The sequence below is a fragment of the Lucilia cuprina genome, chromosome 6 (genome assembly GCF_022045245.1).
Source record: "Lucilia cuprina isolate Lc7/37 chromosome 6, ASM2204524v1, whole genome shotgun sequence".
NCBI lineage: Eukaryota > Metazoa > Arthropoda > Insecta > Diptera > Calliphoridae > Lucilia > Lucilia cuprina.
The window spans coordinates 22,227,506-22,242,455 of NC_060954.1; the positions used below are offsets into that span (position 1 = coordinate 22,227,506).

General features: G+C 27.3%; 1 protein-coding gene across 1 annotated transcript; it reads right to left on the bottom strand.

The window, feature by feature from the left end:
• Window positions 1–1,989: 1,989 nt before the first annotated feature.
• Window positions 1,990–14,513, bottom strand: LOC111684056 (PRADC1-like protein). Its single transcript, XM_023446175.2, has 3 exons — window positions 14,278–14,513; window positions 13,937–14,189; window positions 1,990–2,755 (listed from the first exon to the last, which is right to left on the bottom strand). The coding sequence occupies exons 1-3, from the start codon at window positions 14,354–14,356 to the stop codon at window positions 2,461–2,463; spliced, it is 627 nt and encodes a 208-aa protein (XP_023301943.2). The 5' UTR covers window positions 14,357–14,513; the 3' UTR covers window positions 1,990–2,460.
• Window positions 14,514–14,950: the final 437 nt, after the last annotated feature.

The window sequence follows — 14,950 nt, forward strand, 5'->3', positions numbered from 1 at the left end:
CCGTGGTACTGGTTAAGAAGCGCACAACAGGCCCGATAGAGGCCTAGGTGTTTGATGTGTATACATCCTCCTTTCAAACTAACTAACTATTATCAATGAAGCTCAAAGGTGTGCCTCTATTAGCATTACTAGTGCAATTAGAAGCACTCCACAGGCGGCCTGGGACATCTTTATACTCCTGCCATAGAGCATGTCATAGAGCGTGACGGCTACAAATACTTTAACACTATCCCCCTTATTTTGTAAAACACTTCACCCTGCACTGAAAATATTTTCATGAAAATTTTTGAAAATACAAAAACAATTTATACGAAAATTTAAGTGATGCGAGGGGATTTACAAAATAACCCCCTATGAGTCTCGTTAGTCAAACAAATACTCAGGAATGAATATAAAATGGACTCAATGCATACCATATATGTAAGAAGTGTATCTGCAGCCAGATATGGTAATTACATATAACTTATGGTTGCATTCTCTGATGAGAGGTCTTGAGAAAAGACAGTTATAGAAATATGATCAATAAAGCTTAAATGTGTGCCTCTATTGTCATTACTGGTGCCATTACAAGTTCCCCACAAGAGGCCTTGAACATCGATATGTATCTGTCACTATACTTAGTCTTTTTTAGTCAAACCTACTTCTGTACGAAACCTTGGGATAGACGTGTTTCCTTCCATTCATATATATTCTTTACCTATCTTCTTCATTCTGGTTTTCGTGTTGTTTTTGTTTTTCTGTCTTTGAATCTTTAATGTTTGAAGACAATCACAATGGACCGTATGGTCTCCGTGCGGATATTAGGGTGATTGACTTGATTTCAACCAAATTCTAAGCCACTTTTTTCTGTTTTACTACTGTCGGTTTTTATTATAAGGTTTATTATTCGAATAAATGTTGATTTTTCGAACCGATTTCTTCTGAATTTTTAATATTTCAATTTTTTCAGACAGACAGTTCAATTTTAATAATGCTTTAAAAATTAAAGGGTTAATTTAATTTTTTGTTATTTTAAATAACGGTCCATATATTATAAATTCCTGTAATTCTAAAAAATATAGCGAACAAATAAATAATATTTCGAAATGTTTTAATGAGTATTTTCAAATATTGCAGAATTTGACATTTGACCGCCATAGCATATATATCACTACAGGTACATATTTTATATTAACTGAGAGAAAATAATCCGTAAATATTTTATTTAAAATGTACAACAGTAAAGAATTTGGACATATTTTACCAACAAAATAGTTTTCGCGAAATTCGCAGAACTCAAAGAGGTATTGACCTAATTTTCCTCTACTTTATTCCCGAATCTATTGACCATCAATACCCTGGTGATATTTAAAAAAATTAAATTTGTTTAACAAAGATTAAAAAAACTGACACTGTCGTGTAAATAATTATTTATTTTTTTATAATAGCTAAGAACAGGCTCACGATATCTTTAAGGACAAAATCTTATATACGAGTAAGTATTCATTCACATTCAAATTTTCAACCAATTTTTTTCTGTTTTACATCTTTTTGGAATTCTAAATATATGTACATTATGATATGAAAATATTTACCTAATATCAACATTTATCACATATCAAAATATATGAAGTATGCTCCTACCGCGACTAGGTCACGTTATTGGAGACAAATTCTGTTGTAACTCTATTTGACTTAAAGTATGAAGTATATATTCGGTAATTTCGGATTTTTCAAACTTTGAGGGACGAGCGGCAAGTGTTAACGTCTTTAAATTGAACTCAAATTTCGGCTATCTCAATATCCGGGACTAATACGAACATGATTCCGACATTTTCTTTTCCCTCCATATAAGACCCACTAATATACTTTTGTGGGTCTGTGATCAATATTTCGATGTGTTACAAACGGAATAACAAAATCAATATATCAATATATATGTAGGTACCCATCTTTTTTGATGGTGCGTAATAACGGAGCAATACTTAGCAACTTGAAATGTCGCCTTTCTTTGATCCATATTAAAACTATGTGCCACTTTTTATTATATTTTCAAAATTGTAAATCACGAAAAGGCAGATGGAAATGACAAAGAAATATGAATTTTTTAACATTAAAATAAACAATCAAATACGACTATGTTAATAACATATTAATATTACCCTATTACCCTTAATAAAGAGCTATTTTCGATCCCATTTACCAATCCAATGTTTCCAATGTGCGTCGTTGCCTTTATCTTTCTTTAAAAATCTTAATAATAAATTAAATAATATTGCTACTAGTTTTTGTTAGTTTTTTTACCATAATTTTTAATTATGATTTACTATAATATATATTTTTGGTTTGTACTTATTTTATAGACAGTTACACATTTAAATAGATTAATTTTTATTTTAAACAAATATTTTCTTACGTAGAAAACATGAAGTCACTTTGGTTACAAGCTTTAGTTTACAAACTTTTTGTCAATTCAATTTTTTACCAACCTAACCAAGGAGGATGATTTATTCTTGATGGTGGAACAAACGTCAAATTAACGGGCAAGTTAATGCGAGCATAAGTCCTTTTTAATCGGCGCAAAGTATTTCTTATAGCTACACCGTTGCTGCCAAGTAAGTATCCTGCGGGAATATGAGCATCACGGTTTGTTTCGTCATGTATCATTTCTATATAATAATCAAATTCATTTGATTCGCTGTTAAACTCTGTGATGATAGCAGCTCTGGCTCCAGCATCTTCAGCATTTATAGTTTTAGTCAAAAACGAACACTGCCTGCAAAATGTTAAAAAATGTATTATAAGAATTAAGAACGATTCTATTTACATATCGTCACTTGAAATTCAAAAAGGCGTAACAACCGAAACATTTAAAATCTACTTTTTTAATAAAAATGTTCCTCTGCAATATTATGTTTATTAATATTAAAATATAAATTTGGTAAAAAATACGTATTAATAGCAACAATAGTTTTTTACACCCTTTTGCATTACAGATGACACTAGGAAAAAAATTAATTCTAGAATCACCTAACGCGTGTATATATATATATATATATATATATAATATATATATATAATATATATATAAATATATATATATATATATATAATATATATATATATATATATATTTATATATATATATATATAAATATATATAATTATATATATATATTATATAGATATAATATATTATAAATATATATATATATATATATAAATATATATATATAATATATATATATATATATATAAATATATATATATATATATATATATATATATATAATATATATATATATATATATATATATATATATATACATGTATATATATACATGTATACCTCACTTGTTTTTTTATTAGAAATGTTACGTTAAGTGTTTACGATATTACAAACAAGTTAGGTGAAACATTTTTGTGTCGAATTTTATCACAATAAATTAATTTATCAATGAAATATAGGCGTTAAAGTGATTTTCGGAGCTATTACCAATATTTGACCAACACCGAAAAAAATTTGGTAGAATGGTTTATATGTACACAAAACATAGTCGAGTTGAATTTTATCCCGATAACTTTATAATTCAATGAATTATATGCGTTTAACTGATTTTCGGAAAAAGGACTTTATATGACCTATAGTAGAGGGATTATTACACATACAGAACATATTCGTGTAGATTTTTTTCTTGATAGCTTTATTTGTCAATGAAATACATGACCGTTTAAGTGATTTTCACAAGTGGAACTTATATAAGAGCTATGACCAATTGTGGACCGATTCGAAAAAAATTAGGAGTGATTGATACATATACAGAACATATTCGTGTTGAATTTTATCTCGATAGCTTCAGTTATCTATGAAATATGTCAGTTTATGTGATTTTCATAAGTGGACCTTATATGGGAGCTATGAACAATTCTGGACCGAATCGAAAACAATTTAGTAGAGTAACTGATACATATGCAGAACATATTCGTGTTGAATTTTATCATGATAGCTTTATTTATCAATGAAACATGACCGTTTAAATAGTTTTCGAAAGTGGGGCTTATATGGGAGCTATGACCAATTGTGGATCGATAAAAATCTACGTTGGTATTACAACAGAAAAAAAAGTGAGACAAAATTCATCGAATTATCTTTTGTTTCTAATCTATCTAAGAATTACAAAAAAAGTTTTTTTGAGGTAGTCTGAAATTTTTACTCATAACTTCTTATGGTTGAAACCTATTTTGCTAATTTTCATTACCAAACTGTACCAAATAGTAATATTTATTAATATTATTAATTATTTTGTTAATTTATTTCAATTGCTGCGTTTTAACGTAAGAGTGTTTTACATAGACAGAAAGACGGACGGACATACACTGCCGGACAATAATATTAGTATCTATTATGATCAATTTTGTATATTTTTTAAATAAAAGTGAGTAGCCGAAAATTGTTTTAAAAATATTATTTATTTACTTAAAAAGCTAAGAAAAGAGAAACATTTAATTTGAATTATCTAGTTTCGATTATAAATCTTTGATCTCATTTGTAATATAAAAATGTTCTAGAATCTAGATCCTTATTCTCAAACGATCTAGACATGTCTGTCAGTCAGTCAGAACGGTAGGACATAAACTATTATTGCAGTTTGATTGGTATTTAAAATTGACAAAATCTGTTTACATTTGAACATGGCTTTAGAAAATCAATAACGTTCATAACATGATTAAAAATAAATACAAGTATTTTTATGAAATTATACTTATATTTTTTTATGGACCAAAATCTCATATAAATCGGCAAATTTAAATTTGCGAATTGCGTTAAGTATTGTTATCTTTATATTATACATATTTTTTATTTTTTTGGAAACTTTAACTTTACTGATTCGATAAAATTCATTTTGATTTCGATGCATATTTAAAACGAAATTTTGATCACCTTGGATCATTATATGATCGTGTATACCAATATTAAGATAAATACAAAAATATCATGATGAAATATTTTGACGGTATTTATCGTAATATATTTTAAAATTGTTACAATAACGATAATATGTTTAGACTACAATCATAATTTTAATCACAACTATGTTTTTTCTCTGCGTGCTCTTACAGAGAATTATATCATTGTTATTAAATCGTTTAAAAAACAAAAATAAAGGTATTAAAATATATGCATTTCACAAAAATTGTTGTTATTAGAAATTTATCACTCTGGAATTCGGAATTTGTTGATAATTGCTAATTAAAGACCCTCTTCAAAAAATCTTCCAGATGTTCATATTTTGGTTGTAAATGTAATAAATTTATTACTTTTTAATCATAAATGCGTTTTTCATTGAAGAAAAAAGTTCGTGTTCACCGAACTTTGAAACCCGAAAAAAGAACTTTCAAATTTACCGAAGTTCGGGTTCGGTGTTCGGTACCGAACGAAATTTTGAGTTCGGTCGGACTCTACTTATAACTTATACAAATATATAAAAAATAATATTAATTATGCTAGATAATAAAAAAACAAGGAATATAAAGAAATTGGGGATTGTCAGTTCATACCTAAAGGAGTTGTTATTCGGTATCTAACTCTAAGAACGCATTGATACTATTTTTGTATAAGTATTGTAGCTCCAACCACTTTCACCACTGATTCCAAACCTACATAGTTGCATAAAAACGTACTTAAAAATTTAATATAAAACAATTAAATGTATACTTTCACAGATTTTTTATCTTTTTATTTCACATTTGATCTGTAAACATTAAATAAATAGATATACCTAAAGGAGTTGTTATTCGGTATCTAACTCTAAGAATGCATTGGTACTATTTTTGTATAAGTATTGTAGCTCCAACCACTTTCACCACTAATTCCAAACCTACATAGTTGCATAAAATCGTACTTAAAAATTTAATATAAAACAATTAAATGTATACTTTCACAGATTTTTGTATCTTTTTATTCCACATTTGATCTGTAAACATTTAATAAATACATATTTTAATTTTTTTATTCCATTATCATTAATTAGCCCAAAATAGTTTTATTTTTTGTAAACGAGGAATATATTTTTTTAATTTTTTGACAAAAAAAATTAAAAAAATATATTCCTCGTTTACAAAAAATAAAACTATGTGCTGTGCGGGTAAGAAAATGTATAAGAAGGAATTTCTTCATATTTTCGCGAAAAAGTTTTAACGTATTGTGAGAGAGTCGGACTTTTACTAGCGTGTTGAATTTACACAAAACTTGTCTGTGTGACCATTTTCTTCGATTTATTAGATATATCTCGATTAACTGATATGGTCAATATGGGGGTAATGGAAAAGTTCTTTGAAAGCTTCAAATTAACATATGAGCGATTTTTTGAATTTAGAGTTAAAAAATCCAAAAAATTATTCAAAATATTTTGTGTTAATATCAGTGATGGGGGTAGTGCACTATTTTTTAGTTAAATCAATATTTCACTAGCACTAAATATTATTTCAAAAAATATATTTTTCACTAATTTTCATTACTAATATTTTTTAGTGATAATTTTATTTTTTTAACTATAACTCAATTGAGTGGTAGTGTAGAAAAAAGCACTACACTCAAATAGTTAAATATTTGAACAGTCACTAACAAAAGGCTTCAATAATTTTCTTTGCACTATTTTTTTAATTTATTAATATCTTTAATATTCGGGCCTTTAACCTTTGTGCAAAAAGAAGGCATACAAAATGAAATACGTGCTTTCCTTTTAAGCTCGGAGACCGATATTTTTAGCCTCAACAAATATCCACAAATAAGGCAAATGTTTTTAAAATTTAACACGCCTTTACCTTCTTCTGCTCCAGTAGAACGTTAATTTTCTTTTATCGGAATGGTGGACTCTCTTCGGAGAAATAAATTAAGTGATTCCAATTTCGAGAAACTTGTTTTACTTAAAGCCAATAATAGCTAATTTTTACTGTATTATGTTTTGCTTATTTCTATTTTTATTGTAATTGTGTAATTTTTGTATTTAAATACCTTTTTTAAAACTTTTTTCCTTAAATATAATAACCTATTAACTTAAACTTTCAATTGAGTGAAACATTTCTCTGTTGAAAACAAAAATAGTGCAGGAATATTTTTTGAACTAATAATTTAGTGTAGAAAAATTTATTTCACTAGGCTGTAAAAACAAATATTTTAACTATTTTTAAAATATTTTTAGTTAAAAATTTTAAATATCACTATCACTATTATTGAGTGAGGCTTATATTTTTCAAATTATCACTAAACTTAAATAAAAGTAGTGAATAATTTTGAACTACCACCAATAATTAGTGATAGTTAAAAATTAGTGCACTACCCCCATCTCTGATTAATATAAACATAACCTAAGACGCAATGAATCCGTTCGCGTTATCATTTTGATCAAGGGCCGCAAAAGTTATAACGGTTTTCAACAAAATATTTAAAATTAATTTTTAAAAATAGTTTTGACACATGTTATATCTTAAAAAATTGCACATAATAGTAAAAATAATTCAAATTCAAAGCATTAAATACACACCATAAGGTTTGTATTCAAAATTTTTATAAATAATTCATTTCAGTCTTTTTTAACTTGTTTTTTTTTTAATAGCGAATTAGTAAAATTTTAGACAAAAAACAGTTAATATATGAATTCTACGTTTTATAGTGTAGTTGTAGCAAATATTATTTTTACTTTTATATTAAACTTCTTTTCTTATTTTATGTTAATTATTAATTTTTATTGCATTACATTTTTTTCTTATTGTTTTCTTTTATTTGCATTTCGTTTTGTTACATTGGAATTGAGTGTTTTTATGTATTTGATCTTTCTTATTTTTCTTTTGTTTTCTCATTACACTTGATTTTAATATGCAATAATCCCGTTAATCTGCACTCATGAATAATAAAACCATATATCTTTCCACTGATTTCAATTGAAAGTTGACTGATAAAAGTCATAATAAAATTGTAAACTGTCTCTTTGTTCTTTGGCTGCTGAAGAATAAACATCTCGGAAAAATTTAATAAATAATAAACTCTTTCTTTTATTTTTAATTTAACAAAAAAAAATAAAAAATAAAGTTATAACCAAATTTGATGGCGAATATGACTTTAGTTTGCTTAAGCCACAAATTATAAAAACAAATAGAAGGAATTGAGGTCGGTTATGACGATATCGTATGGCGTCGACCCAATCCCATAAATTAAAAATAATTAAAAAATTATAATTCAAAGGAGTTCCATATTTATAGAGTAATGCTCTTGAAAGCTAGAAACATTTTATTTGTTCTACAAAACCTACAATTATTTTTTTGATGCGCCACAGTTTTACATTGAAGTATTAAGAAAACTTACAAATTATGCTAATTTTGATCAATTTTGTGCGTCTTTTTACCTTTTATGATTGCTATCCATTGTATCATCCATCATCTTCGAGTATATGCACGCTGAGAAAAAACATGGTTGTTCTCATGTTCTAAGAGCAACATATTATGGCTAAAATTATGATTGTAGTCTAAATATATTATGGTTATTGTAACAATTTCAAAATATTTATGATAACATTGTTTGTTACGCATGACTATATTATGATTCAATTTGATAAAAATGTCGTCAAAAATATGTATCGAAATCTAATTTATTTTGGTTTAAGTCAGTTTTAATGACATTTTTCAAATCATGTCAAAAATTTCGCCACTAATAGAGAGTTCGTTTGTAAGTGAAAAGACGTACAAATTTTTTGTCGCCCACGCCTACTTTAGGTGCCGAACCAGAAAAATATACATTTGTTTGGACCGATATACATATATCAAATTAAAGGCTTTTTAGGAAATCTTTATTAAGCGAAGCTGGTGTTGAACATACCATAGCGGAGAAAAACCTTGCGCGCGGCCGTAGGCCGGCTATTTAGAAAATCTATATAAAGCGAAGCCGGTGCTGGACATACTATAGAGGAGAAAATCCTTGCGCCAGGCCGAAGGCCGCCTATTTAGGAAATCTTTACTAAACAAAGAAAGCCGTGTAAACAAAAAATATTTTTTAAATGTCCAAGCATGACTTAAGCTTACTAATCATATATTTAGTTTGACATTTATATAAAAAGTATAGTTTACCGTCACTTTTTACAATAGAAAATACAAAACAAAATTATATAATAAATGGTTTTTGAAATTAAATATCTCTTTCATTTGATTAGATACCTTAAATAAAAGCCTTATTCATTGGCTATTAAAATATAGAAATTTAAAATAGAATTATATAGAGCTTTTTTCTGATTTCTTTTAGATGAAAAAAAGTCTGGTCAAAATATTTATTTTTCGGAAAAAAATGGTCCATATATATCACTGGAAAGGTATTTTTAATACCCACTCGAAAGTAGGCGTGGCAAAAAAAATTATATCTTTTATCGTCTCAAAATGCTCTATATTGTTTTTTTTTTTTTTTTTTTTGAGAAATGTCACTAAGACCGACTTGTTCCTTTATTTTTATTACTGAATCCGTAAAGTTACAATTTTTAAAAAAGTAAAAACCTACATTACACGAGACGATTTACAAATTTCAATTTGATTCACAAAAACATAACTACTTTATTCTATACAAAGTGAAATACTTATACATATAATGTTATAAGCCAAATGGGAATTATTTAAACACACAAAAATAATAAGTGTAAGGTGTGTGGCTAAAGTTTTGTTGTTGTTTGTTTTGTTGTTGTTGCAACAGACATAGAACAACAAAACATATAATCGTTATTTATAACAACATAACATACAATAGCAATTATATAATGGTTATTTGTGAGCTTTAATATTTGTTAGTAACATAACATGTTTTCATTATTTAGTTATTGAAAAAAAGAATTCTTTTCAGTAAATCACACTCAAATTTATAATCGCTATTGTTTAAATAGAATTAAAATGTTAAAATGTATGTTTTTGATAACAATATATTTTTAGAGTGAACATAGTTTAGTTATAGTAACCATATCGAACTATGGGTTTTCTCTGCGTGTGCATTATTTTAAGAGTGCTATATTCGGCTGTGCCGAATCATATATACCCTGCACCATGGTGCATTTTATACATAGTAGTTTTAAAAATTTTTTCCAAATATACGAAGAGAATTTACAAAACAAAAATCACAACTCAATGACGCCAACAGCATCCAAACATACAAAACAAAATACACAGCTGAATAAAACCATATACATACATCTACACACACGTGTACATCGTTTTCTAATATACAGTGTTGTTGTTGCTTATTTTTTGATGAAATTTTCAGAGGTTGTCGCGGATTTTTGCACATATTTCCGTTATTTACCGACCGATTTTGCTGATTTTAAATAGCGATCTTCTCGAAAGCATGTCTAACAGAATTATTGAAGATTTGAATCTCGCCGATATCTGGGGTCCTCTAAAAACTGATTTCGACAGACAGACGGGCATGGCTTAATCGACTCTGCTATCTATAAGGATCCAGAATATATATACTTTATAGGGTCGGAAATTATATTATAGAAATTACAAACGGAATGACAAACGAAAGTGAGGAGGGTATATTAAGATAAGATTTTAGCATTTGTATATTTTTGCATTTATATTTTTATATTTTTATATTTTTAAATAACAAAAAACTGAATTTACGCAATAATTCAAATTATTTCCTATATAAGTGCGAATGTGCCGTGCCGGAAACTGATATTTTTAAAAATTAACGTTCAAGTTAATATTTTTTGTAGCTGTCGTACCCATCTCGTATTCAGGACACATTAACGAGATATATACCATACTGTGTATAATAACATCAATTACATAATTTTTGTATTTTATTAAGGGGCGTCAGCGCCCAATCAATAAAACTGTAAAAAATTAAAAATTGGAAAAAACCTGGTGACAAATTTCAACAACCAAGTTATAATACGTTAAGTCTTGTCACACGGATAAGCTTGTAAAGAATTTATCTCCTAAATGTTTAGTTAGTACAATAACAAATTTTGTCCAAAAGTTAAAAACCATGGACCGAAAATGGGGAAAGAGTTAGTTAGTGACACACGTTTTTTTTTTTTTTTTTTTTTTGATTTTGTAAACTTCCAAAACCAATATCGTTGAGAAATTAGAAATTAAATCATTCTTACTGAGTTCAATTTCAAAGGAATTAAAACTCTTTGATAATTGCTCATAAATCAATATCGACTACTTTAAAAAACTATAAAAACTTCTGAGGCCCATAAAAACCGGATAACTTGTTTACATTTCTGTAGTCAAAAGAAAAAGGCTAGTGAAAAACTCTTAAATCTGCTAAATTAGAGTACTTGATGAGTTCCCAAAACATAGTTTCAATCATTTGAAAAACATTTGATTTAAAGTCATATATTTAGCAAAATTTAAATATGTACAACTTCTGACTGTATTTCGAAATAAGGTAATTTGCAAATTTATTAGCCGTTTTTTTTTCAATATCATATAGTTGATGTATAATTGAGAACAATGTAAATATGTTCCAAAAATTATTAAAATTTTAAATTTGAATACAGTGATTTTAAGATATTTTGAGAGTATCAAATACAGTCGTTCTCCGATTTAACGACCATTCAATTCTACGAACATCGCATTTAACGAGCAAGCTCATTTTTCCTATTGACTACCTTAAATAACGAACAAAACTTGTTTTTTTGTACTCTGTTTAACGAACTAATAAAAATATTATTATTTAATCAAAATAACAAATAACCTAAGTTGTAGCAAGCGGTGCTTTTATACCCAAAACTGTAACTCATTCTGGGTTCTTATTAAATTTTAGTTCGATGTAGCTATGTCCGTCCGTCCTTCAGATAATGACTTTAACGCTCAATAATCGCTTAACAATACGAGTACGCCGAGTACTAACCGATATCTCTAACAAATTTTATGGGAATCGGTCCATAATTGACCTTACCCTCCATATCAGGCCCCCTTAAGAAAATTACTTCAACGCTCATTACTCGCTTAAAAATACGAGTATGGCGATGAACTTAGAGAAATAACTTTAAAGCTCATGACAGAATTAAATATACAGCGATTAAATTCGACACAAATATGGTTTGAAGGTGGGTATATAAGATTCGGAATTTTGTGTTTTGTGCTATTTTTATAAAAATGGAATTAATTTTTATAAAATACATTTAAAAAATATTGTATGTACAGTGTCTCTCATAAGTATTCGAATTTAGGTATAATATAAAAAGAAACGAAATTTAATAACATATTTGGTATGCAAAATTAATAAATTAATTTGTTAAATTCACTAGATAGTCCTTAGCTTTGATATCACGCTTTTTAAAACTTTAAAAATTCACATTTACTTAAATTAATTTAGCTTTATTTAAAAAAATTCCATAAAATTACCTCACAAAAGTATACGAATTTTTTCCGTATTTTATATTTGACTATATTATACGAAACATAAAAATTAGAATCGTATGTTTTTTTGCTAAAAATTGGTTTAAGGGGTAACTATCAACCGAATGGATATATTTTTGGAGCATTTGGTCCACAATTTTGGAGCATTTGTACCATCTTTTCATATAATATCATTAAAATTACGATTTTTGACCATATTTGCCTTTTTTTCTATTTTTTTAAGTGATAAAACTAAAATTTAATATTGGGATTTAATAGATTCCTTGAGGTATCTAAAAATAATAATTTTTGTTATAAGGATCTGTTTTTAAACATTCCAAGATATATTTTTGGTATAGTTCTTCTGTTTCTAATTGAATTATCTGGATCTTAAGTCCCTTTTCAAAATTTTGGGTTTATTTTAATCATAGTAGATAATATTTAAATAGATATCAATATTTTTGAGTTAGACCATAATTACATGGTGACATTCAGCCTTGAGGCCATTGGTTATAAAAAGAAATATTCCACTATATTGAATGGCGTTTCTTCGAGGCATGCTTTGGAGTTGTACACTTCCACAATATATTAAAAACTTAAAACGTATAACAGCTGATATCTAAAACAATATATAGAAGACAAGTTTCCCCGAAAATTTTTGACCCTAGTATTATAAAAATGGACTTGAGTTCCAATAAATTGAATTAGCGATAGAAGAATGATTCCAATAATATATCTTGAAACGTTTAAATACAGATTCTTGTAATAAAAAATATTATTTTCAGATACTCCAAGGGGTATATTAAATCCCAATAACAAATTTTTAGTTTTATCTCTGGGAAAAAGGAGAAAAAAATACAAATATTGCCAAAAAAAAAACGCCATTTTAATGATATTACATAAAAAGATGGTATAAATGCCCCAAAATTGTGGACCAAATCGCCCAAAAATATATCCATTCGGTTGATAGTTACCCCTTAAAGCAATTTTTAGCAAAATAAACATTCGATTCTAATTTTTGTGTTTCGCATAATATAGTCAAATATGAAATACAGAAAAAATTCGTATACTTTTGTGAGGTAATTTTATGGACTATTTTTAAATAAAGCTAAATTAATTCAAATAAATGTGAATTTTTAAAGTTTTAAAAAGCGTGATATCAAAGCTAAGGACTGTCTAGAGAATTTAACAAATTAATTTATTAATTTTGCATACAAAATATGTTATTAAATTTGGTTTATTTTCATATTATACCTAAATTCGAATAATTATGAGAGACACTGTATGTATATCATCAGATTCGTATCTAATTTTAAGTGTCGGACGGTGATATCAATAGCATCACATGTGAAATCTGTAGAATTTTGATCTACAGAACATTTAGACTCTTCAAAAAAAAAAAAAAAAAAAAAAAAACAAAACACATCGATGTTGTTTCTTCAAAATCTTCTTTTAAAAATTACTTTGTAGTAGGATGTCATATAGTGGGGCATGACTGTGTGCATTTTCTTCCTTTTTTATTTCTATAAGTAATATAATCTTGTGAAATGAGTATATGACTATAACTTACCCACGATCAATTAGAGCCACATTACCGCGTAAAGCATGATTATTTTCAAGTTTTATACATCCATGAGATGGAATTGCAGGAACTAATGCGACTCCCTCTAATGGTTTCGAAAATGAAGTTCCGAAATTCTTAGCTGGTCGTAATCTATAAGTGTATTCCAATGAAAAAGGTTCGGTTATTTCAAAGAAAACGTCTCCGGCAATAATATCTTGAGTGGTTACAATATTATTTAAAGGTGGATGATGTGCTTCTCCTAATAATTTATGTATGCACATATTAAAGAACACAAGTTATACATAGGTACATCTACATACATACGTATATGGAAATATTATAGTTACCTAAAAAGCCAAACACGAGATGACACAATGTTGTGAATATTATAAAACAAATAATTTTCTGGACGTTTGTTTTTCCCATTGTTTTGACATCAGAATGAAAATATTAAAAATTAAGCATTATCACAGATAAAGTAAATTATAAATATCTAATCGCAGCAAAAACAGCATATTCAATATGGGAAATATAATTATCTCAGCTGATTTGTTGTTCCCCGTATTTTGATAAGATGTGTTTATAATATATTATTTTATAACCGTTCACCGTGAATAACAGTGTTGCCGTTAAAAGCCGTTTTACATTATATTACATATAATATAATCTGTTAAAATATTATGCGAAAAAACGGAATCATTGTATAGTTAAATTTGTAGAGAATTTTTGAATTTTATTATTATACCTACCACTAAAAAAGATTGGGGGTATATTGATTTTGTCATTAAGTTTGTAACGCATCGAAATATTGGTCATAGACCCACAAAAGTATATATATTCTTCATTAAATTCTAAGACGATCTAGCCCTGTCTGTCTGTTGAAAGCACGATAGAGTCCGAATGGAAAGAGCTAGAGGATTGAAATTTTACATAAATATTTCTTTTTTATGATCCAAAATTTTATGAGGATCGCTCCATAATTGTCCCTACCCCCATATAAGGTCCCTTAAGAAAATGACT